Source organism: Danio rerio, chromosome 14, assembly GCF_049306965.1.
Source record: "Danio rerio strain Tuebingen ecotype United States chromosome 14, GRCz12tu, whole genome shotgun sequence".
In the NCBI taxonomy this organism is placed as follows: domain Eukaryota; kingdom Metazoa; phylum Chordata; class Actinopteri; order Cypriniformes; family Danionidae; genus Danio; species Danio rerio.
In genome coordinates, this window is record NC_133189.1 from 4,022,897 (window position 1) to 4,050,000 (window position 27,104).

Sequence of the window (27,104 nt, forward strand, 5' to 3'; positions counted from 1 at the left end):
CCACTGTTATACAGTAACTTGCCCAGTTTTCCTATTTAAGCCTTTAAATGCCCTTAGCTGAATACTAGTATTTAAAAAAAAAATCTAATAACATATTATGTACTGTCATCATGGCAAAGATAAAAGAAATCAGTTATTAGAAATTAGTAATGTGCCACAAAAATATTCCCTCCATTTAACTGAACCTGTGGAATAAATTCTAAAATATTTAAAATGTAACAGGAGGGCTAATAATTCTGACAGCAACGGTTTATTATTATTATTATTATTATTATTATTATTATTATTATTATTATTATTATTTTTTTTTTTTTTTAAATCCTAATTTTGATACTACATACTTTTATTTTGAAAACCTACTGCATCCGGAGTGTCTCCGCCTTCCTGCATCTGTCAGCTTCTCAGCTCTGCACACTTTTTAGTCAGGTGCATTTTTATCCACAATGTCCTCTGTTGAAGAAATTTCCAACTCCGTAGCGGAAAATCTGGAGGAGGATGGAGTAGAAAATGACGATTTAGTAGAGGACGCGGAGATGGAGTACGAGGAGCCCGTTAAAGGAGGTTATATCTTCTACAGGTGAGGTTAGCAGCTAGCCTAGCATTTGTGGCTAATCACTCTACTTAGAACTGATTACTTCTTAAAGTTCTCTTTATTATGTGGGACATCAACTTTAAAGAAGATGTAAGATTGCGAATGTTTAATTAAAGACAAGTTGTGTGTGATATGCAAGTTATATGAGTGATTCACACGAACCGAGTCAGCTTAATATAAAAGATTTGAATGAAATCTTTGGTGAAGCTCAAAGTTCACACAGTCTGGAGGTGTTTTCTAATTCTAATGTTTCGTTTTACTTTTCTAATGTCAGTTTTTACCTCGTGAATCAAATGTGTTGGTCTGAATGATTCTTTTGAGCTGAATCATGACTGAACAGGAATAACGTTATGCTACAATCTGAGCAAAACTAAAGGATAAATATTGAGGTGAATTTGGACATTTGGACTTTCTCCTTAGTAATGTAAGTTCAGAAAAGTATTCTTTACAGATTCCTAACCGTGAAATCGTATTAGCAGCCAATGACTATCAACAATGTCATTGTAATAGTGGTAATGGTTTTTGATGGTTTTGAAGTCACTCTTGCATGCCATTTCAGACTGAATGAAATAAAAGTCCTGATAAACATGGTCTGAATTAAGAGTCTGAAGAGGTGATTAACCCTTTTTTAATTAAGAGAATAATTAATTAAGAGGTGAAGATTTCAATCAAATCTGGCTTAAGTTACTGACCAGTAAGTTAATCAGTGAGTCTAAAAATCACATTTGTTGTGCCTTTTTTTGTGCTGTTTTAGAGACAGAAAAGAGTGGGCTGATCTAGAACCTGTTCCTCAAGATGACGGACCAAACCCTGTGGTGAAGATTGCTTATTCAGAGAAGTGTGAGTGTCTTTTATTCAGGGGAGATTTCACTTTTTAATATTGCCACACTGTCGTTGTCTCAGACTATTGAGTTGTCAGTCTGTTATTCTAGTTGATGTTTATTTAAGTTTTTCTTTTCTTTCTTTTATTTTTTAATTACTTATTAATTTATTCATGTTATTTATTCAGTCATTCATTTTATTTATTTATTTGTTTATGTATTTATTTTGTGTTTTTATTTATTCATTCATTAGTTTTATTTATTGCTTCATTCATTCATTCATTCATTCATTCATTCATTCATTCATCTTATTCATTTATTCATTCATTTTATTTATTGCTTCATTCATTAATTCATTCATTCATTCATTCATCTTATTCATTTATTCATTTATTTTATTTATTGCTTCATTCATTTATTCATTCATTCATTCATTCATTCATCTTATTCATTTATTTATTCATTTTATTTATTGCTTCATTCATTCATTCATTCATTCATTTATTCATTTTATTCATTTATTCATTCATGTTCATTTTATTTATGTATTTATTCAAGACAAGGCAAGTTTATTTATATAGCACATTTCATACACAGTGGCAAATCAAAGTGCTTTGCATAATCAGTAATAAAAGAGTTAAGTAGAAGAAAATATAAACAAATAATAAACTCATTCATTCATTTAATTTATTTATTAATTCAGTTATCTATTCATTTATTTATTCATTTTATTCATCCATTCTTTCATTTTATTTATTTATTCATTTTGTTTTACTTTTTCTTATATCTCTTAAAAGTCCATAAATTAAATGTTTTTGCTTTCTCATGTACATGTAGCTCAATTCTGTCACACACACTAGTAATGGCTGATTTTAAATAATTGATTTATGAAGCTTCAAAACTTTTATGAAGTTTTTGTTTCAAATCAGTGATCAAGAGTATGTATCAAATTGATTTCTGTAACTGAGGCTTGATTAACTATTTACTGTTTCTAAATAGTTTGAATTCTTCTGCACTAGGGGGTGATCTGTGTGATATGATACAATCAACATAAATCAAAAACCCCCCGATTTTATTTCAGTTTTAAGAATTTTTAATTGAGGTTTTAATGAGATATCTGTTAAATGAGAAGGAATAATAGTTAAAAAAAAAACAGAATATCTTGGAATTGAACAAACAAAATATAAGTCTTGAAAACGTATAAAAGAACACATAGTATGAAGACACTTAATATTAAATTATATTAAATGATACGCTTTATTTATATTTTAGGATATACTTGAAATGTTTAATTTCACAGCATATCCATTCCTATAGCCTTGTGGTTAGTGCGTTGTCAAAGCACTATGGTGACCATGGCAACCTGGTTTGGGTTTTTCCTTCTGATACTTTCCCTCTTCCTGCTTTACTATCTGTAGTCTTAATTGTCCTATTCCAATAAAGATGAAAACCCCTAAAATTAATTCAAATTAATGTATTGCTTGAGATTTGGTTGCATTTACAGTTCTGACCACCAGGTGTCCCTATAGCACAAGGCGTTATGAACTATTTAAAACAATAAATCAAATTCCAAACCAATGGTTTATAAAAGCTTAGTTTTTCCCATTACCAACACACACTTACGCATGGATAAACAAAATGTTTATAATTGTTGACTGTTATTTATTTGGTTATATGTATGAATGGTTTATGTAAAAAGTTGTATATAGTCAAGTAATCATGCAATAACTTGTCTAGCAAACAGTCAGCTGTAATGATGTTTATTGTTTGTCTTGTCATCTGCAGTCACAGACGTGTTTGACATGTTCAGAGCGCTCCTGAAGAATGATGAGAGGAGCGAGAGAGCGTTTGCATTGACTGCTGAAGCCATTGACCTCAACGCTGCTAATTATACAGTATGGTGAGACCAAGGATATAGTCTTTTCTACTCAACAAGGCTGCATTTATTTGATAAAAAAAGGCAGCAATATTGTAAAGTATCATCCTCTAAAATAAATTGATTCTTTTTGAACAAGGCCAATCCTGCAAAAATCAGTTCAGCATATACCAGTCTGATGCACAATGTTGTGAACAGTGCTTTTAAACATATTTTCAGGATTCTTTGATAATTAAGGATAATAAAGAATGCAGCATTATTTTTTTTATTTAATTTAATTTATTTTTTGAATATGGAAAAAAATGAAAACCTTTTGCACATAACATAGACTAAAAGGCAGTCTCCTCTGGGCTCCACATTGAAGCCTCAATGAGTCCCTGGATTGCTTTGGTCTGCAAAAAGCTCAAATGCATCCTACTTTAAAGTGTCATCTGGTGTCTGTAGGCACTACAGGAGAGTTTTACTGCAGGCTCTAAAAAAAGACCTAAGAGAGGAGATGAATTACATCACAGCCATCATAGAAGATCAGCCCAAGAACTACCAAGTCTGGTAAGTATATGTGCAAATAACGTTACTTTTTTATGAGTGATGGTCTTCTGCAGGGGGACCTATTATGCAAAAATCACTTTTATTAGGGGTTTAAACACAGTTGTGTGGGAACCATCTGTGAATCTAACAAGCTTCTATTTATAGAAATGTATTCATTTTTTTTTTTTTTTTTTGTAAGCAGGCCTGATAAAAGCAGTGCAGAAACACTTTGATTGACATTCCCCCATTGTACGTGTCATGAGAGAGGGAAAGCCCCACCCACTTGTGATGATCTCTCCCTCATTAGCATAGGGCATTATTCTTGTTTTTAAATCTGCCACTATGCTGACATGTAGGCACCTGTAGCTCCGCCCCTTTTTGAAAAGAGCACAATCTCATTTGAATTTAAAGCGACAGTCACCAAAACAGCACAATTAGGATCAAAGCCTAAACTTAGAGTTATGAAACATTATTTGTGTGGTGTTTTGTGCTAAGACTTCACATACACACTCTAGGGACATCAGAGATTTATTTTTTATCTTGTAAAAAGGGCTCCCTTTAACACATGCCATTAATAAATGCCACAGTTTTTTGTCATGTACAAAATTTGTAATTTTTTACTAAAATATGTGTATTTTGCTTTATATATACTTATTTTTTTTATACAGTGTATTACTTTTGCTTTGTAATCAGTGTTTAAACACCTTCTATGCCCACCTATGGAAGTCTGTCCCCGCCACTGAATTGAAAAAAAAAGGTTATTGTAACATTTTATCTCAGATATTCATGACACAAACTTGCAATTCTGACTATGTTCTCAGATTCGTGAGATGTAAACTTGAAATTGTGAACAATCAGAATTCTATATTAAGATTTCTCCATTATTTCTCTTATATATGGGCTAATGCAATCAGTCCATGCATACGTCTTTAACACATTTAAGGTCAGTCTCCATAACAGGAAACTACTTTCTAACTTTCCGCTTTATTTCTTAGAATTGCTAGTTTATTTCTCAGATTTGTGAGTTTATTTCTTGCTATTAAAACTTTATAACTCACAATCTCTGGTTTATGTCTCACAATTCTGAGGACAATTCGTAATAAAAATAACTTTTTCTTTTAAATTCAGTGGCTGGAACGGGCTTCCATAATGATCTGAGATGGTTTGCTGGTCAAAATAAAAAGTCTGAAGACGCGCATGTAATTGCGATTGTTATATTGATGGTAGTTTTTTAAAATTTATTTTAGTTCTTAAAATTAAACCATAAAGCTTTTAAAAAGTAGGGAAACTTCTGTAATGCTTTTTAAATACATTTCTTAGTTATGCCCTATTTTTAATGTTATCACACAACAATTTTTATCTGGAGAGACTTATCTGGAGATATTTTTAAATGTGAGTTCTGAAGTTTTTATCAAAAGTAAATCTTAAAGATCTGTATTAGATCTCAACTTATGTATTATTTATTACACATAATGAACGCTTATTAATTCAGAAACAAATTCTGAATATGTTTGTTAATTATTATTTCATTTTTAATGAGTTTTATCCATTGACTTGCTAGTTCCAGTTACTTTTAGTTTTTAATTTATCAAGAATTTTGATTAGTTTCAGTTAATGATAACATATTGTTTCCAATAGTTTTAGTTTACGAAAATAACCAGTCACAATTAACTAAAAATTACTAACACTACTAGCTTAATAAACTAGTAATTAGCTGTTTATTAATGGTTAGTAAGCTAGAAGTTGGTTTGAAGTGTTGGGTAGAATTAGGAATGTAAAATAAGACCATACTTTGTAACCACTAATGAACAGTTAATATCTTAATAATATGCAGGTAATAAGCCAGTAGTTAAAAGCATAAGCTGTGACCTAAACTAAAGTGTTACACAATACTCTTGATATGCAGGCATCACAGACGGATGGTGGTGGAGTGGCTGAGCGACCCGGCGGATGAGCTGCAGTTTGTAGCAGAAATTCTCAGTCAAGATGCCAAGAACTACCACGCATGGCAGCACAGACAATGGGTCATCCAGGTACAGAAGCAGATGTTTAACAGCCTCCGTGTGTGTGTGAATGTGTTTACTGTTCACTTACAGTTAAAGTCAGAATATATATTGCCTAAGGGGGCTAATAATATTGACCTTAAAATGGTTTTAAAACATTTAAAAACACCAGAAGAAAAAATATTGTAGAAAATACTGTTAAAAAATTCCTTGCTCTGTCAATCATTGTTTGGCAAATATTTGAAAAAGGAAAAAAAAGTCACAGGACAGCTAATACTTTTAACTTCAACTGTTTATGCATGTGTTGCAGGAATACAAGCTGTGGGATGGAGAGCTGGAGTATGTGGAGGAACTGTTGGAGGAGGACGTGAGGAATAACTCCGCCTGGAATCAGAGACACTTTGTCATCAGTCACACCAGCGGATACTCCGACCCAGCCATCCTCCAAAGAGAAGTGCAGTGAGTCTCATTTTTGGGCAAAACTGCACAACCATTTTTTCTCAATGAGAAATTTAAAATGCAAAAATACCAGTCACTGTTTTACTTGTCGTGCATCTGAAAATGTACAGTAATTTACCTTCAAAATAAATAAGTCTTAACTGTATTTGCTTGAAGCTATTTTATTTTTTATTTTTTGTAAAAACAAGAGATGTTACAAACTACTAAATGTAATTATTAGTTTAAATTATTGTGGTGCCAATATATATATATATATATATATATATATATATATATATATATATATATATATATATATATATATATATATATATATATATATATATATATATAATTTTTTTTAATAATATTTATATATATATATATATATATATATATATATATATATATATATATATATATATATATATTTTTTTTTTTTTTTTTTTTTTTTTGGTAAAAACAAGAGGCATTACAAATTGGAAAAATATCTAAATACAATCATTATTATTATTAAATATAATTTTTAAAATTATTTATATAATACTATATTTTTTTGTAATAATTAATGTTATTTATTTATTTATTTATTTATTTATTTAAGGTTTCGTTAGTTAATGTTATTTAGTGCATTTACTTACATGAGCTAATAATGAACAATACCTTTTCAGCATTTATTAACAGTTCAACACTTACTAAGATATTATTATCATCCAAATTCATGTTTGTTAACATGAACTATCAATAATAGATTTTATTTCCATTTACCTACATTAACAAAGATAAACAGAATAATAAATTCTGTAATAAATGTATTGTTCATGTTAGTAAATACATTAACATTAAATAATCGATTCGTATTTCAAAGTGTTAGCATAGAATTAAAAAAATAACATATTTGATCGTTTTATTCTTTGATTTAACGTTTTTTTTGGGTGGAAAACCACAGGAAGCTTTCATTGTAAAATGCTTCTGTTTTGTTAACATTCTTAGAATTTATTAAAATGGTTATAGGCCAACTATATTATATACTTGCCAGTTGCTTTTTTTTTTTTTTAATTTCCCATTTGGCCCTTGGTTTTAAAGGTTTTGGCCCTGACCACTATCATTTTATAGTGCCTTTCAATAAAATGATCATATAAAAGGGGTTATTAGACTCATTGCGGTGTAAATTATGAATAACTTAAAGGAAAGTTCACCTAAAAATATAACCTGCTTGAGTTTTTTTTCTTCTGTTTAACATAAAGAAATAAATACTAAATACTGCTGGAAGCCATTGACTTCTATAGTTGTTTTGTTATTGTTCATACTACGGATGTCAATGGCTGCTTTTGTCCCAACATTCTTCACAATATCCTCCTTTTGTTCAACAGAAGAAAAACAATAATTCATACATAAATAATAATTTTCTCCATTTCTTATACTAGCCTTATCCAAGATTAGTTACATCTGCTTTTACATCTCCAAGTTCTGCATATTTCACATTTTCATACGCGAAGTGTTGTGTTATGTTCATTTATGTATTTATTTATTTATTTTTGCATAAAAAATTTGCACTTTTGTCCAAAATCACTGTCAGCAATACTCATAAGTCATTCCAAGTGCTACTAATACAACATTTCTGACATTGTTAGAGAAATAAAAGCTTAATTGCGGAGAGAATATGTGGTGAGAAGCATCTTTAAACTTTATTTATTTATAAGTTATTGCAGTTATTCATTTTAATGTTGCCAATGACTTAGCATTATGTATGGGATTAGGAACATCATGTTACCTAGTAAGTGTAAACCTGTTCTGTAAGATCAACAAAAAAAAGTTAGAAACATGTGCATCATCTGTAAAACTCTTTAGGTATAAATGGGCAATTAAAACATGCTATTCCTTTGTCTTTTTCAGGTACACCCTTGAACAAATAAAGAAAGCTCCTCACAATGAGAGCGCTTGGAACTATTTAAAAGCGTGAGTGTTGAAAACAAATATAAGCAGCATATGAGGATTTTCTTTTCAAACACACGACCAGCAGATGGCAGATCTTCACCATGGACAGAAAGAGAAGAACTTGCATATTTAAAGCTTTTAAAGCTGAAGAGCCCAAATTAATGTGGATAATATCTAGATATAATCAATGATAATGAATAATAGTTATTTTAATGCTGGTATAATAATATAAATTAAATTAAAAGGTTTATTATGTATAAGTGTGTGCTGTCTATATTTATTTTGTGTATATATAATGTGTTTGAGAAATATGTTTATTTAGCTATAAAATATATATGTATATAATACAAATTATATATAAATTAAATTATCCATGTGACAAAATAGTGTTGTAGTTTTGGTTTTACATGCGTGTTTGTAAATGTCATGAGGACAGAACATAACATTTGACTAGATATTTTTCAAGATACTAGTATTTAGTTTAAAATGACATTTTTAAGGCTTTACTCGATTGATTAGACTAGTTAGGGTAATTAGGCAAGTCATTGAATAATGATGGTTTGTTCTGTAGACTATTGAAAAATATATTGCTTAAGGGGGCTAATATTATTGACCTTAAAATGGTTTTAAATAATTAAAAAACCCGTTTATTCTAGCCTAAATAAAACAAGTAAGACTTTCTCCAGAAGAAAAAAATATTATAGGAAATACTGTGAAAAATTCCTTGCTCTGTTAAACATGATTTAGAAAAAAAATAATAATAATGTTTGCCCAGCACTAGATTTTTCTATTATTTATTTGGAAGCATCATGAGATATGTACAGTTTAAGTCAGAATTATTATCCCCCCTTTAAATTATTTTTTCTTTTTTTATATATATTTTCCTAATGATGTTAAATAGAGCAAGATAAATAGAGCAACATTTTCACAGGATGTTTAGTTTGTTTTTTGTTTTTTTTTTCTGAAGAAAGTCTTTAGTTTTTTTTTATTTAGGCAAGAATAAAAGCAGTTTTAAATTTTTTAAAAGCCATTTTAGGGTCAATTATTAGCCCCTTTACGCTATATATTTTTTTGATATCTACAGAACAAACCATCATTATACAATAACTTGCTTAATTACACTAACCTGCCTTGTTAACCTAATTACCCTAGTTAAGCCTTTAAATGTCACTTTAAGCTGTATAGAAGTGTCTTGAAAAATATCTAGTCAAATATTATTTACTGTCATCATGGCAAAGATAAAATAAATCAGTTATTAGAAATTAGTTATTAAAAGTATTATGATTAGAAATGTGTTGAAAAAAAAATCTGCTCTCCGTTAAACAGAAATTGGGGAAAAAATAAACAGGGGGCTGATAATTCTGACTTCAACTGTTATCTGTTATTTGACTCAGGATCCTGCAGGACGGTGGTCTATCCTCTTATCCTGGGCTGTTGGAGCAGGTGATGGAGCTCCAGGACACTTGCAGCTCTCCGTATCTCACCGCCTTCTTGGTTGATCTTTATGAAGATGCTCTGGAAAGCAACAACTCCAGCCACGACCAGCAAGAGACACTCAGCAAGGCCTTAGAGGTGAGCTGTGGATCCACAAGTACTGAAAACAACAGCCATGTTTACATGAACACCATTTTCAGATTACAAACTATATTTTCAAGCATTTATTTAGAAAAGAAATCCAAATAACGTCACCTGTTAGATGTGTTAAAGGTGCAGTATGTAAGATGGACGCCCAGTGGTTAAATGACCAAATCAAAGACGGACGTTCCAGCACGTAATGCACATTTTCAAAGACAATCTGACTTCAGCATTGTTTTTCAGATAGACAAGTATGTTCACTTAGCATGTTTCTGAAATATCTGCAAACATATTATGGTATTTTGATGCTTTAGAAGAGTCAAAAACTTACATACAGCACCTTTAATGCATTTATAGCATGCATATTCATAATATGTCTAAATTCTAACAGAGGGCTCGAAATTACGACCGTTTTGGTCGCATATGCGCCTAAAATTTTATCTATGCGACCTCAAAATATATTTGGGAGCATTTTTGCGAGTGCATGAAATTGCTGTGTGCGACCAGTTTTTACTGCAAAATGTTCACCACATGCGCGGATTCAGGAGACATTTACACAGAATGCATCTCTGCACTTGAAACGCGAAACGCAGCGATCAGGAATGGTTTAAAACAGTTGTCATGTCAACTTGCTGCAGTAAACAAAGCCAAGTCCGTAATGCTTGCCCCGCCTTCGCGCTCCTCTTATTGGTCCACTGCTCTAGCACTGAAATATCAGCTGTCAATCACTCAGTCAATGCCTTCTGGCTTGGGATGACAGAGAGAGCTACTACCACGAACAAATGTAAAGCGCTGAAGATGAGATTGAAGATTACACTGACAGATTTAGTTTTAGAAACCATGACACCTAAAGTTACAAATAGTGACACATCTTACTAGTGATCATGTGCTGAATGTTAATCCACCATCTACACTTTTCGAAGAGTGGATAAAAGACTTCCATTGGCTTCAAGTCCGCTATGAAAAGTCTGTGGGATGGAATTTTCAGGTAACTGTTTGCCACATCTAGCACGAGAGCTTCAGTTTAATCCATCATATAATCGCCAGATGCTGTCCGGCGTACAAGTGGCTGCTATATGTCAAATTTAACACCATCGCAAACGTGCTTGCGCCGAGAAAACTAATATCGCTACTCATGAAGACTGGTAATGCTATTAACATTACGTATGCATATAGTAAGGTACAGTATATGTCAAAAGCATCAGTGCATTATCAGACACCACTCGTGAGAACAGCACAGTTATACCGTTAACAGATTCATTCATGTCAAGCAGTGTGTGCAGGGCCGGTGAGCGCTCCGTGTATCTTTTGGTCACTCAGTTATGTTATAAAATCTGTTTTCTTGTGATAACGGGATTTCGTTGAGACGTATTTTCCTCACGCTTGCATATATATATTTTTTTGCTTGTTAGTTTGATTAGTGTTGATTTCAAATGCAACTAGATTCTTAAAGTTTGAGGACAAACTTTGAGGCTGGCTTGTGAAAGCCTGATGGTAATAGTTTATTTAGTTTAAACAGTTTTAAAAAGTATGAAAAGATGATAGATAGATAGATAGATAGATAGATAGATAGATAGATAGATAGATAGATAGATAGATAGATAGATAGATAGATAGATAGATAGATAGATAGATAGATAGATAGATTACCATGTTACTAGCATGATTCTAACATGAATTAGCATGTTACTAGCATGATTCTAGGTTAGTCTGTTTTGTTGCTATGGAGTTGATTGACAGTTTAGACTGATGATGTATCAAAGCTTCTTGCGAGTATGAACATTTAAAAGCAACACGTCTCTATCACACTGCAGCATGACGATATAAATCTGAACCTCTATAATGGCAGTCTATGGGACCGTTGCTAGGGTGCCGTATCTGGTTGTTAGGGGTGTGGCTAGAAAGTTAAAAGCTCATCAGTTATTGGTAGTTTGGTAGTCTGAGTTAAATGAGCCCAGTTAAAAGTCTGTGCAACAGTTTCATGTAGAGTTATGAGCTGACAAAGTTTGACCCAATGTAAAGTCAATGAGAGTATTTTGCAGTGGAAGTCTATGGGTCAGTTTCTAGGGTCCCAAAAGTGGTTGCTAGGGTGTGGCCAGAAAGTTAAAAGCTCATCAGTTATTGGCAGTTAGGTAGTCTGAGTTAAATGAGCCCAGTTAGAAGTCTGTGTGACAGTCTGATGCAGAGTTATGAGGTCACAAAGTTTGGTCCAATGTTAAGTCAATGGGATTTTTCTGATGGTCCCGGGACGTTTTTCGGAAAACCGAAAGTCGGATCAGTCGGAAAAAATATAGCAACCCGAGTCAGACCAGTTTGGAGGTCTGGTGTGAGTCTGGTCATAGCTTGAAAGCTCTAGGAGGAGATAGAGTTTAATTTTTAGTCTCAGAAGAAAAATAGGATAACAATAGTCTGGCTTGCTACACAAGCCAGCCTAATAAATCTGTATAAAACTTGTAGTAAAGGTGCTTATAATTGTTGGGTGCGATTAAATGTTGGCTCATGCGCCTAAATGTTTTAAGTTTGGAGCACCGGTGCTATCAGGCAAAAAGGTTAATTTCGAGCCCTTTAACATTATAAAAATTTATTTCAAGTAATCATGAAAGTATAATAGGTCATTTGATTTGATAAGGCCAAACTGCTGTTGTAAAACTTTGCAAATCTTATATAAAATGTAACATTGCTATCAAAATGTTTGAATTGAATTTTCCTTAATAATATGCGGTTTCATCCATTGATGTCGTTTTATTTTTTATCGTGTGACTTCTTTCAGGGATATATCTATATTTTATTGAATCAGTTCAGCATTTCGCAATTTGAACTAAATCAGACAACATCCGTATCCACATGATTATGATAATTAGAGACTTTTGGCTTTCCGTCTCTAGCTGAAAGCTCTTGTCTTTAAATATTAACTGAACACAACTTTTAATAGATGCTTATTAATTATTGATCTGAGGTTCCAAATCAAAAACAAAACGAATATAAAACATTACATGGCTGTCTCCGTACAAAGAGCTTTTCTCCAGCGTGAAGGAAGGAAAATCGGAGCGGAGAAAGCATTATTCGTCTCTGGAGTATTTCTCCGTGACAGGCCCTGTGTTTTCCTCGGCAAACGTGCGGATGTTGTGTCTGTGTTGAGGTTAATGAGATTTCTTTGCTGTGGGTTTCTCATCCTGTGCCGAGACGATGATGGAGTTGAAAATGATTTTCTGTTTTGAAATTGAGGCCATGTGCATGTGTGTATGTTAAAAAACTGGTTCAACCTTTCAGACTCGCGCATATGAGATGAGGAATATGAAAGCGTTCAGAGGAAACGTGTCCGCAGATATACCATGCATAATACTTCTGTCAAAACAAGAAGTCAAACTTACTTTTTAATATGGAGTGGATGGAATTCGGTCAGTGAATTGCAGATTTCTGGAACTGATAGTAATTTCTGACCAAGTTCACACTAGGGCTGTGCAATTAATCGAAAATCCGGTTTCGATTTCGATTTTGGCTTTTAACGATCATGAAAAACCATTAATCGAGATAAGATTATTCCATCACGTACCGCCCCCTTTCCAGTTGTACACGTGTGGAAACTCTTTGCCTCTGCAAAGCTCAGTTCCACGTAAAAATGACTAAAAGCATGTGCTGAAATGTAACTTTTGCAGCACGGGATGCGCATCGTTCATATTTTTAAAAGCGCAAAATAGCACGTTCTGTTATGTGTGTGTGCGCGCCTTGCTTAGCCTCAGACAGGTAGCGCATGTTTGTGTTTGCGCGCGCCGCGCTTAGCCTCAGGACAGCAGAGCACACACACATCTAACGCGATCTTAATGTGAGCCCTTTAATCAGGGGTCACCAATCCTGGTCCTGGAGGGCGGGTGTCCATGCAGGGTTTAGCTCCATCTTGGCTCAACACACCTGCCTGGATGTTTCAAGTAAGGCAAGGCAAGTATACCTAGTAAGACCTTGATTAGCTTGTTCAGGTGTGTTTGATTAAGGTTCGTGCTAAAATCTGCAGGACACCGGCCCTGCAGGAACAAGTTTGGTGACCACTGCCTTTAATGGTCAAATACATGCACATTTGTGTCAGAGCGCGGTATTTAGTGATTATTCATATTAAACCTCATTTGTGTAATAAACTAACAAGTTGAGACTCAAAAGGCACGTGAAAGAGAAACCATATCAAAGCCGCACTCTTAAAGTGACAGCCCGCAATATCCCTGCTGCTGCTTTATTATTAATCAATAATAAAATCAAAAATACAGTGAAGATGTTTAAAGCACAGTTTAAACATAACAGTTTTAATAACTCATTTATAATAACTGATTTCTTTTATCTTTGCTATGATGACAGCACATAATATTTTACTCGATATTTTTCAAGATGCTAGTATTCAGCTTAAAGTGACATTCAAAAGCTTAATTAGAGTAAATAGACAAGTCATTGTATAACAGTAGTTTCTGCTGCAGACAAACAAACATATATTTTGCTTAAAGGGGCTAATTATATCGAGCTATTAAAATAGGTTTCAAATAGGGTTGGGCATCTAAGCTATAATGCCGATCCGACACGCATCTCGATACAAAGAATACGATCCGATATATTAGCGATACATTTGTGACATATTGCGATGCAACACGATACGATTCACACCCATATCACGATACGATGCGATAATTCAGCACTAACTAATTAGATCAAGTTTATGAGATGATGTTAAAGAGGATGCTGTGCCATTGAATGAGTTTGATTATTTATAAACCAAGCAAAACCAAGACTTTTTTTACAAACTGGCTTTTCTCTCAGAGCCAGAGTGTCAGTTTACAGTAGAGGGCCATTTTAGAACATATAGCACATATTATTTAAGGATTTTCAAGATAAACAGAATGTATAAGTGCAATATATATTAAAATATATATATATTTGCACTCTTTCAACATAAAGGTTTACCATTGCACAACAAGAATTGTGATTTAACTTTTCAACTATGAAAACAAGTTTTACAAAGATATTTTGCCACTGAATATTCAAAACTTAAGGTGGTGAACTAGCAGTGTTATGCTGCTTTGAAACATCACTATCACTGTAAACAACAGGCTAATAAAAATATAATTAAATAAAAATTAACAGGAGGAGGTGTATAAAACCTTCGTTCTTCGTAACACTAGGCTGAATATCTTTGCAGATGAACAATGCAATAGCATTCGTTATTGGCGTAGAGCGAGCAGAACTGTTGCGCATGGAAAAAACTTGCAATGCTTTTCTCACCACTTTTGGAGCTGGTAGCTACAGTTGAAGCAGAGCAGGAAGCCGGGGATGCAGGAACACTGGAAGATGCTTCCACAACAACACCGAGGCGCCGCTTCAAGTGAGATATCAGATTAGTCGTACTGCCCGCGTATTTTACAGATGCGCGGCACATTTTGCAAATTGCATCTGTCCTAAAAAGTCGTCCATCTTTTTTGCAGAATCCATAATGTTGCCATACTTTAGATTTAAAACTCAGTGAGGAATAAATGTTTGTTTTGCTTCTCGCGCTTTCTGAGGGCGCTCCACTAGCTTCATCCGCACACCTGATACACTGAGTTGTAGTGTAAGTGTACACATCCGCAAGTAAGTTGCTAAGGCTTACTTTATGTAGGTCGATTAAATTATGCGCCAAAAACAGGTTGACAACACTTGTTAATAAATAAAAAATACATTCTATATTAAAAATAAAAGCTGTATCTTGGAAAAACCGATGCATCTCGCAAAAACCGATGCATCTCGATTTGCTTCCAAAATTTCATTCATCCTCTGCTGCTCTACCGATGCACTCGCATCGTGCACGCGCATGACCGCGTATCGATACATATCGGTTAATCTTCCCATCCTTAGTTTCAAAATATTCAAACCTGCTTTTATTCTAGCTGAAATAAAACAAATAAGCCTTTCTCCAAAAGAAAAAAATATATAATAGGAAATACTGTTAAAAAAAAAACCTCTGTTAAACATCACTTGGGAAATATTTATATATAAAAAATAAATTCAAAGGAGGACGATAATTTTGACTTCAACTGATAATCGTTTTGAATAATCGTGATTACAATTAAGACAAAAATAATCATGATTATGATTTTTCCAATAATCGAGCAGCCCTAGTTCACACCCTTGTTTGCTGTTGGGGATGCTTTCATCCACTCTGGGTGATTTTAGAGTTTGAATTTTTTTATTTACTTCACCTTTATTTGTATAGGGCTCTTGCAATGTAGATTGTATCAAAGCAGTATCAAAGTACATGTCAACTTACTCTAACACTAACCAAACAGCTTAGAATGACCAAGAGGCGACACTCAATAGAACGTTCCATTGCAACAGCAGCGTCCAGCAACAGCCCCGAATTCCGCCATTTTGGAGTGAAAGCAAACGGATGTTCTTTGAATCTTTTTTTATTTATTTATTTAAAAAGTGCATTAAAGCTGAAATACAACCTAAAAGACTACAATACAGCACTCACTATAACAATCATCAGCACTTTTAATAGATTATTTTACAGATTTATAATATGCTGTTGCTCTATTGGAGTTTTTATTTCAAAATAGCTGCCGCACCATCTAGTGGCTGTTTCCCAAATTGCACTAGAGTGTCGCTCTCTTGGTGATTGTATGCTCTTTGCTCTAACCGAACAGTCTACTTATAATCTAATGAGAATTAGTTGGCATGTAGATGCAATGTAACTTAAATTCAACAATGAAAATAAAGTGTGACCTGCAAGGGTTAAAAGATTCTAGAACCATTCTCTGTGATTATTTAACGGTGCTAGAATATTTCTGAGGGTTTGTACTGTGGAACCTTCACGTAGTTCTTGAAAGATGTAAATAGTTTTTTTCTGGGCTAGATTATTTATTTCGGTAGTCCTAAAGTGTTTATAAACACTCCGGTTTGCTTTTCTTGAAAACAGGGAACCAGCAGCGAGGCTTTAATATGTTGTGTGTTTTATTAGACTGCACAGAGTAGCATCATAACATAAGCCTAAGGCCGTACTAACACTATGTACAGTTGCCTCGAACCGGGCCAAAGCACGCTTGTCCCCCCTTTCGTCTCCCCCGATGGCCCGCAGCCACATTACAATCGGGCCTGGGCATGCTTACGTCAGATGCTGCGCTGTTCAGTAAGCGCTCTCGCTCAGCACAGTGGAGATTTCTCTAGTTATATCGCTTTAGTCCTTAGGGATGCGGTGACACGCAGTCAGATATTTCGCCAAACAGATCAGCCACTTTTGACGCTCATAAACAATCATAAAGCCCGCGTGCTGCGTGGAATTAGGAGGGTTGCTGAAGGTTCGCAGCTGTCATGCAATGAGGGGTTTGCGTCTTTAATAAACTACGGTAGTTTGCTTTTACTGAACAGTAAGAATGAATAATAAATCCATATAAAATGGTCCCTTAAAAGTCACGTCTTGCTTTCAAAGTCCAAGTAAACCGCGCTCAGGCACACATCTTTCAACCGGGCCAAGGCCGGCCAAGTGAACCGTGCCTGAGCCTGATTCAGCGCACTCACACTTGTCAAACAATCTGGTAAACGGGCCTGGGCATGGGACGGATGGCATAGTGTGAGTAGGCCCTAAAATGTCTGATAAAATGGCGCTAAAACAGTGGACTGTGGCATAATAAAAGCTCTGCTGCTTTTGTGCCGTGTTAATTCAGCATTTCACTTCAGATTTTAGTCTTAATCGGCTTCATACTACCATGATAAGGGTTTAACACTTCAGTTCGTCTATCAAGACAACAACTCCCATGATTCCACGCTTACACTCACCATACTACAGCTTTGTTTGTTGTGAATACATGCCCTCTAGTGGTGGAAATGACATACTGTCCCTTTAAGCTTAAAACGTATCTAGAACAACTCTGAGGGATCATTCTGTGGAAACCTGCATGATTCTAGAATATTTCTGCTAGTTGCTACAGTGGAATTGTGAATGGTCCAGCTGAACTCAATGATTTTTAGAGTTTTTCTACATTGAATGTCTTCATAGCAGTTCTAACATGAATTGCATGGGTTCTATAAGCTGAAGTGTTCTGGAAAGTTCCTCAACAGGTAAAACTGAAGAACTCAGACCGCTGACCTTTCTGTGAGGCTGTGAAGTGCAGAATATTGATGAGCATAACCAGCAGATTTCCTTTCATAAGGTCTGAACTGGCTTTTACTGCTGCTCAGAGGGAGCCGGCGGTCTCGCTGCTTTACGCAGGCGCTCTTTACAGCGAGAAAATGTCAGAGCTGCATTTAGACTTCCTCTCTCCCCTGTTGTTTTACACTGTTTGAAATATGTACACTGTTCACTCAGCGTCTTAGAGTTTGAAAGTCATTTGTTTTGAATCTTCTCAGCAGGATTGTGATTTCTAGCTTGCATGGTCTCCTGATGCTTTCCATTTCTCTCCCTGAAACATTTCTTCATCCCTTAAACAAAAAAAGGGCTTTTTTTTCAATAGTTTTGAATACTTGTACTGTGGAATTCACCTATGGTTCTAAAGGTTAGACGTACTCAGACATATGTCACTGATTATGTTACACAAGTGTTCACCACTGGCAGAACATCTGAATGGGTTAAAATGGAAAGCCCTAAACCAGTCGTCTGCATTCCCGCAGGACCCGACCAGATTTCTTGCAGTGATTTCTTGGAATAAATTTGCGAATAAATTGCGGAAGCAGTCGGTAACTGGTGTAATTTGAACGGGAGCGGGCGGTGTAATATTGCGGTGTATGTGTGTGAATGAGAGAGAGCGTGATGCTGTGTGTCGCTTGCTTGGTGCTGTGTGTGTTCAGGTGGTTTAGTTGGCTGGCCCTGGCCTGGTTTGAAGAGGTTGGCCAGATCGTGGTTCGGTTGGGGTTTGTTTGCGCCCGAAACTGAAGACGCAACATCACTTTTAATGGACTGTTTTTATACGGATTTATTAATTATTCCTATTTTTCAATGAACGCAAACTGTCATAGCTTATAAAATACACAAGGAAACCTAAAATGTGCAGCACAAGGACTTTAATGATCATTTATGAGCGCCAAAATGGTGGATCTATTCATAAAAATATTTGACTGCGTGTCACTGCCGCCCAAAAAATAATGCAAAACAATATAACTAAAGCAATCTCCGCTGTGCTGAGCGAGAGCGATTCTCTACCTGTTAAACTGAACAGTCGTATCATCGATGACGTAAGCTTGCTCCGGTTCGGAAGTAAATATGCAGTGTGAACGTAGGCCATCAGGGGTACAATCACACTTCGACACAGTTCAAGGCAATTGTAGCTAGTGTGAGTACGGCCTAAGACATTTTGCTTTTGGAAACCTCACACAGTTCACAATTTTGTCTTGATGGAATTCTATTTCTTTTCTTAAATCATCAGTTGAAAAAAACAAAAGCTTTCTTAGGTTTTTCCAGATTGTGTATTTCAATATTGTACTTTGGAATCTTCCCATAGTTCTAAAGGGGTTATTTTGAATAGGATACTTGTTATTATTTCTTAAGTGCAACTGACACAATAGTTGTAAAATAGTCCTTTGACATTCTGCTTTGGAAACCTCAAACAGTTCTACAAAATAAAGATAAATTCCACTGTGGAACCTCACGATTCTAGAATGGCTGTACATGGTTACAGTACAATCTTGAATGGTCCAATATAACTGCTTGGTTATATGATGTCAATTTCTCAAGCTCTGTCCTGGAGGGCCATTGTTCTGCTCCAATTTCCTTTAACACACCTGCCTGGAAGTTTCTAGTATACCTGGAAAGAGTTTTATTGGCTGGTTAAGGTGTGTCTATTTGGGGTTAGAACTAAACTCTGCAGGACACCAACCCTCCAGAAACAGGTTTGGGCATTCCTGTTCTAAATGTTCTGAGAGGTTCTTTTCTATAGGACACATAATTATTTCTAAAGTGGATCCCATACAATAGTTGTAAAATAGTTCTTAGACGTTCTGTTGTGGAAACCTTGCAAAGTTCTAGTGGAAGTGGAACCCTCATAAGTCTAGAATGCTTGTAAATGGTTCTAAAATAGTCCTTAGACATTCTGTTGTGAAAACCTCAAACAGTTCCACAATATAGAGATACATTTCAAAGTGGAACCGGACAATTGTAGAATGGTTGTACATAGTTGTTGTACCCAAACTCTGCCCTGGAGGGCCGTTGTCCTGCTAAGTTTAGCTCCAGTTTCCTTCAACACACCTGCCTGGAAGTTTCTAGAATACCTAGAAAGAGCTTTGTTGGCTGCTTCAGGTGTGTCTATTTGGGGTTGGAACTAAACTCTGTGGGACACCAGGCCTCCTTCCAAATGTTCTGAGTTCTTTTGTAGTGCACCCCACATAACAGTTCTAAAATAGTCCTTAAACATTCTGCTCTAGAAATCTCGCAAAATTGTATTGTATTCCTGATAAACTCCAAAAAGAAACCTCACAATTCTAGAATGGTTGCACGTGGTTACAGTAGAATCTTGATTGGTCCATACGAACTTAAGATCCGTAAGATCATTACTAATCTCTTCATTCCAATTGAACCCTTAAAGCCTTTTAAATTTCTAACTCATTCTCCATCTGTTTGACTTTTAGCTTTGTAAGCTCCTGGCAGAGGATTTGGACACCATTAGAAGGGAATACTGGAACTATGTGTCCCGCTCTCTCCAGAACACGTATGGCTCAGGTGACCCCATCCCATCCTCATCTGACCCTCCTCCTGCCGCACCCCAGCAACCTGACACGGAGCCCAGTGACCCCTGAGGAGAAGAGCAGACCTCCACACATGGTTAGAGGAGCAGACAGAAACACTTGATAGACTCTTTATCCGTGTATGAGTGTGTGTGCACAGCCAGGCTTTAACAGCAGCGCTTGTAAAAATCGAAGAACGACCTAAAAACTCAAAGTAGCCATATGCTTAAAAGCTCTCAGAGTGAACCGTACACTTCCATTAAGGCGAAGGAAATGGAATATGGGAGTTTGGCAGTAAATCATAGCAGTCATACTTGTGTTTTAGACCACGTTTGTGTTTTCAGAGGTCAATTTATCAAAACAAATGCATAACCGACATGTTTCTGGTTTAGTCCGAAACTTCTCTTGCCAAACGCATCTTCTGGTTTGTGTTACCAAACGGTGACTGTACACGCTTTTTTTTGTATGTTCAGAAATAATAACAATGCTGAAGCTCAATGACCTTCGTTTTCTTGTCATTTTCTTGTTTCTCATGTTAGTGAGTTGTCTGTTTTTGTTGTGTGGGCCAATCTCAGATTTTAATGCCAATTTTAAAACTAAAATCGATGTTCATGTTTCTATTTTACTAAACTAATGGCCCGTTTCCAGCCATTAATAAGCGTAATCTAGAGGCCTTTGCCTTTCATATAAGCCACTTCTGATACATTTAGATTTTCATTTAGTCATTTCGCAGACGCTTTTATCCAAATCGACTTATAAATGAGGACAAGGAAGCAATTTACACAACTATAAGAGCAACAATGAACAAGTGCTGTAGGCAAGTTTCAGGCGTGTAAAGTCTAAGAAGCAAAACATTGGTAATTTTTTATTTATTTTAAATTTTATTTGTTTATTTATTTTATAATTTATTTATTTTTGTAGTACAGTTAGCGGTAGAACCAGATATGCAATTGCAGATTAGGAAGGGAAGTGGAGGCTAAATAGTTTTTAGTCGTTTCTTGAAGACAGCGAGTGACTCTGCCGTTCTGATGCAGTTAGGGAGTTAGTTAGTTAGGGCACCAACTGGGCAGATTGAACGCGAGAGTTCGGGAAAGTGTTTTCTTCCCTCTTTGGGATGGAACCACGAGGCGACGTTCATTCACAGAACGCAAGTTTCTGGAGGGCCTATAAATCTGCAGAAGTGAGAGCAGATAAGAAGGAGCAAAGCCAGAAGTCGCTTTGTAAGCAAACATCAGAGCTTTGAATTTGATGCGAGCAGCAACTGGCAGCCAGTGCAAACGGATGAGCAGCGGAGTGACATGTGCTCTTTTAGGTTCATTAAAGACCACTCGTGCTGCTGAATTCGGAAGCAGCTGAAGAGGTTTGATAGAGTTAGCTGGAAGCCCGGATAGTAGAGAGTTGAGCTGCATGTTCAGATCGGAAGGGTCGGATCTTTCTGATGTTATCGAGTGCGAATCTGCAAGATCGAGCAGTTCTAGAAATGTGGTCAGAGAAGTTTAGTTGGTCATCAGTTGTACCAAATGCTCAACCAAATAATCAACTAGAAGTCAAGTTATTATTTGTTGTTCTTAAAACTTGGATAGGCGACAAGACTTTTGCCAGGTAGTGTACTTATGCTGTATAGTCCAACTGTTTCATATAACTAAATAATATATAAATATTGAGGTTTTATCAAGGAAAGGCTGAAAGATCTATACGCTTAATCCATTGCACATCAATTAGCGATTATTCACGCACTACTTACCTTTACCCTATTTAAAAAACAGTTTATAAAGGTTAATAGAGATTTCCAGGGACAAAAGTGATTAGTTTTTAGCAAGAATTAATAATTTCCGATGTCAGTAGCCACAACTAACAATGTTAATCACTGCTCAAAGCATGACAAATTATAAAACCTAATTAATGTGAAAATAAAAACACAACATCTCCTGTTTTGCAGTAAAAAGAGTTTGTTTAAAAAGTTGTTCATTAAATTCACTGTCTTCAACAGCAGCGTACTGAGTACAGGTCAGTTCCGGTGTGAGAGAGTCTGTCCTTTGTGGCTTCCCGTGAAGGATATTTCTACTTCATTAACTTGTTTGCTCTTACGAGTCGCTTTTATTTCGTTTTTTTGTTACAAGCACAGGCAGCATTTCATCTGCCCACAGATGTCTGCTGGAGTCAGGGTTCTGCAGAAACTGAGGGTCAGACCGGGACAGCTTCCCTAAAGTACAAGGGGGTAATGATCCTCGTTCAAGGGCACTCGTGTGATGAAGAGCCCCGTGGCGGGATCTGAAGTGTTTATGGCGCAGAGCTTCTGCCAATGAGACCTTCTTATTGTAGCATTACAGTATTGAATCAGCACGTCTCTGCTGTAGAGCCTCTGTTTGTGGGAGGACAGCACGACTCAAATTGGGGCCAGGGAGAGCAGATATTATGATACACTTTTATACACTGTAAAATTGGGTTCCACACAATCGATTTGTGTTCGGCCAACATAAATGAGTTATGTGAGCTCATTATTTTTTACAATTTAAGTGGATTGAACATGTAGCAATTAAGTTTTGATTTGAGCTGGATCCGTGGTCTTCGGTGATTCTTAAAGATATTTGTGACGGTTTTCTTTTTTAGATTATTTGTTTTATTTTGGCTACAATAAAAGCTGTTTAATAATTCTGGCTTCAACTTTAATATCCACAGAATCCAGTTGAAACTTCATTCTTCCAGAAGAGCAGCTTACTGGGAATCTCCACAAGTACAAGATGTCAGTTTCTTAGAGACATTGTAAAGGTTAAAAAAATCTTGATAGAGTTTCCCAGAGAAGCCTGATAGGAAAAAAAAAGTTGCACAGTTCACATTTTCATCGAGTTGCTTCTCTGCCTGATCCGAGAGCATGTTTTCTGCTGTACCCGCGCCAGCTTTCAGTTTTATCTGGTTTATCATCTCATGCGCAAAACTCAACCAAGCACAAAAAACAGTGACTGAAAACTTGCGGACTTGATATCCTGACAGGCTGGAGTTTGTGCAGCCTCCATAAACACAATAATTTACCAAAATACAATACTAACACTACTAAAAACCAACAGCGATTCTACTAAATGCTAATTTGGACACTGTTAAAAGAGCCCATTTGTGACGTCACCGACGTGCTTAGAAAAAAAAACACTTTTTCTTCCAGGTTTGTGCCATTGCACATTATAAAACATTATAATATGGTATTATTTGGTAATATGTAGGCCCACACGGAATCAGCGCGCGCAGAATTCCGCAGATTTTCCATACAACTCCGCAGATTTCTGCAGATTTTTAGCCCGTTATTAATTTTGTTTGTTTACTTGAGTAAATGTGTAAATTTGAATTTATTCAGTTTGTATTCAGTAATTTATTACTTTTTATTTAGTATATTAAGGTTTTAGTTATGATACTCCCAAAATAATTCCGCAGAAATCTGCAGATTTTAACCAAAATTCTCAGCAGAAATAGCGAAAAACGTCCGCAGATTCCGTCTGGCCCTGGTAATATGTAATATTTTACACATGGTTCTACCTTTTTTTAACTTGTTTTTTTTTACCTGGAATATGCTCTTTGAAGACTTTGAGACTTCAAGCTTTTCCATGTACCACTGATTGAAGAATTTGTCTTCCAGAATTTGACAATAAGTTCATTTTGAGAGTTTATTTATTTATTTATTTATTTATTTATGTCCAATTAAGCTGAATCTGTCATCGGTCCAAAAAAAATCAGTTCTATATAGTTTATGAAGCAGAGTTATGTTTCACCCTTGCAAAGTCTCTGTGAACCAGACACTTTGTACTTTTGAAGACTTCGGTCAGATTAAAGAGTTCCTGATGGTTTAGTTCTTGGTTTAACAGCTAAATCTTCGCCTTAAGTCTTAAAATCCTCACTTCCTATCCTCATTTCGTGTTGTCTTGCTGCCCCTGCGAGAATTTCTTGTCGAATGGTTATGCCTTAATTTAGCTTTCTTTAGTATTTAGTCCTTCTCGCGTTAAGCTCATTTAACAACGTGAAAGAAAAGCTGCTTAATTATACACATCAATGTAGGGTGTTTTTCACTTGCAGTCATTTACACACACACACACACACACACACACACACACACACACACATATATATATAAATATATATATATATATATATATATATATATATATATATATATATATATATATACAAACACAAATTTTTATATATATATATATATATATATATATATATATATATATATATATATATATATATATATATATAATTTTACTTTATATTCACTACCTGAAAAAATAAAGTATATACATACACACACACACACATATATATATATATATATATATATATATATATATATATATATATATATAAATGGCCATAATAACTTTCTAATAATCCAATTAGGAGTAAACATCACGGTTTAAATTAATATCAAGAGTTCCTTAAAATAAAACAATACTAAAAATATACTGCTTTGGATTTAATGATTGGTTTGTTCACTCTAACTGATTTGGACATTGGTTTTTTAAATCTGCTGGAGTGAGATGAAGCTCAAAAAAAATGTGTAGATGTTTCATTATATGCAGCTTTAAATCAAGGTCACAATTTTGCTGCCAACGCCGGAAAAGCATCTCGCTGCACATTCCAAACAGCTTCTTTACGACATAAAAAAGAAAGAAGCAGACTCTTCTTTGCCAAATGAGTGTGCTTAGACCAGAGCCCTGGAGCTTAATTGAGATGCACTATAGCGTGAGAAAAAGAGGATTGTTTCTCCAGATGCAGACCCTCTCCGGACATTGACTGCAATGCCAGAAAACAATGCCAAATACCAAACCATTCAGAGAGAGAGAGAGCAGCAGAAAACAGAGCAGAGGGTCCCGGTCGGAGAGCACGCATCGAAAGGTAACTTTCCTTTGAACTTTGCTGCATCTTCACTCAGGCAAACTTAAAAGGAATGAGCTTTAGACGCAGCTGGATGATTTCTGCTGTTCCACAACCTGTCAGATGCAGGTGATGGCGCTGGCCATTAACCCACGCAGCTGAGGGTTATGAGGAGATTTAGCCCCTGGGACTTTAAAGATATACAGTGGGGGAAATAAGTATTGAATGTGTCATGGTTTTTTTTTCCTGGGAATAATATTTCTAAAGAAGCTAATGGCATAGAATTAAATCAGATTTCGGTAAAACCCAAACAATAGAAACATAAAAATGAAACAAAACAAAAATAAATAAATGAGTTCTGTGTAATAGGAATGAAAAGAAAGCACTGAACTACTGAGATGTATTTAATGGTGATGGCAGCTTAACCCTCTACTGCACGGCGTAACCATATGGCAACATGATACTTATGTTCATATCCCTGCCACTTCTTTATATATATATATATATATATATATATATATATATATATATATATATATATATATATATATATATATTTTTTTTTTTTTTTTTTTATCATTATTGGAAAGAGAAGACCTTAGAGTAGCCAATGATGTGCTTTGGTTAAGTCACATGACATCCAGTGTTTTTCTGTTGCGCGATTTGTGACAGACTGGCGTTTATTGTGAGTAGTTGCTAAATGCAAATGTAAACGTCAATAAAAACAAAGGATCAACTTATGTCAGATCCACAAAAAAATCTGAAACATCACCTCCATTAAGTTATGATGACATTTCATAAAGTACCTTAAAAAAAGTTTTTTTCCAAAATGTATTTTACAGCACTTCAAGTTAAGCCAATTTTAAGAAAAAAAAACAATAATATATATATATATATATATATATATATATATATATATATATATATATATATATATATATATATATATATATATTATTGTTTTTTTTTTTTTTTTTTTTACAGATTAATCATAATGTATGCGGTAGAGAGTTAAAGACGCCTCTCATGTGTGGAATGAAGTCACATGCATTGCTCAGGTGTGAGTTTCTCACAGACTTCAACAGAGTGTGAAAATCTGGATGGTTCTGTGGGTCCATCAAATCTAAGCTTCATTTTGTATTTTCTATTGGCATTGAGTCAGGTGATTGGCTGGGCCACAGCTTGATTTTCTTTCTCTGAAAGCATTCGAGAGTCTCCTTGGCTGTGTTTTGGATCATTGTCTTGCTGAAATGTCCACCCTGGTTTCATCTTCATCCTCCAGCTAATGTAGATGTTGGACTGAAGGTCATATTCATTTACACTGAGGAAGGACAGAGGGTTTCTGTAGAGCTACTGAGAGATTTCAGCTGCTGTCTGGGCTTTCACTACCTTTCTACACCTTCCTTTCTTCACATGTTCAATACTTTTTTTTCCCTGTGTCATTTCATTTTACTAAACATAACTTCATGATTGTAAACTAACTAGAGTTGTTTTCTTTATATATAAAGTTGTTGTTGATTCTTCCATTGTAAAGTCATGCAGTGTAATGTAATGTCTAATGTAATGTGTATTTATATAGCACATTTATTGTGTATAGCTATACACCCAAAGCGCTTCACAATCATGAGGGGGGTCTCTCCACACCACCACCAGTGTGCAGCATCCACTTGGATGATGCGACGGCAGCCACAGGACAACGGCGCCAGTGCGCTCACCACACACCAGCTATTGGTGGAGTGAAGAGACGGTGATCGAGCATATTTCAGGTGGATGATTGGGAGGCCATGATCGTGAGGGCCGAT

At 35.3% G+C, this 27,104-nt stretch overlaps 1 protein-coding gene across 1 annotated transcript; it reads left to right on the plus strand.

Annotated features, from left to right (window-relative positions):
• The first annotated feature begins 356 nt into the window (after positions 1-356).
• Positions 357-20,937, plus strand: fnta (farnesyltransferase, CAAX box, subunit alpha). Its single transcript, NM_001080560.2, has 9 exons — positions 357-577; positions 1,347-1,432; positions 3,199-3,313; positions 3,734-3,838; positions 5,724-5,850; positions 6,131-6,279; positions 8,155-8,217; positions 9,591-9,768; positions 20,341-20,937. The coding sequence occupies exons 1-9, from the start codon at positions 444-446 to the stop codon at positions 20,506-20,508; spliced, it is 1,125 nt and encodes a 374-aa protein (NP_001074029.1). The 5' UTR covers positions 357-443; the 3' UTR covers positions 20,509-20,937.
• The last annotated feature ends 6,167 nt before the right edge of the window (positions 20,938-27,104 follow it).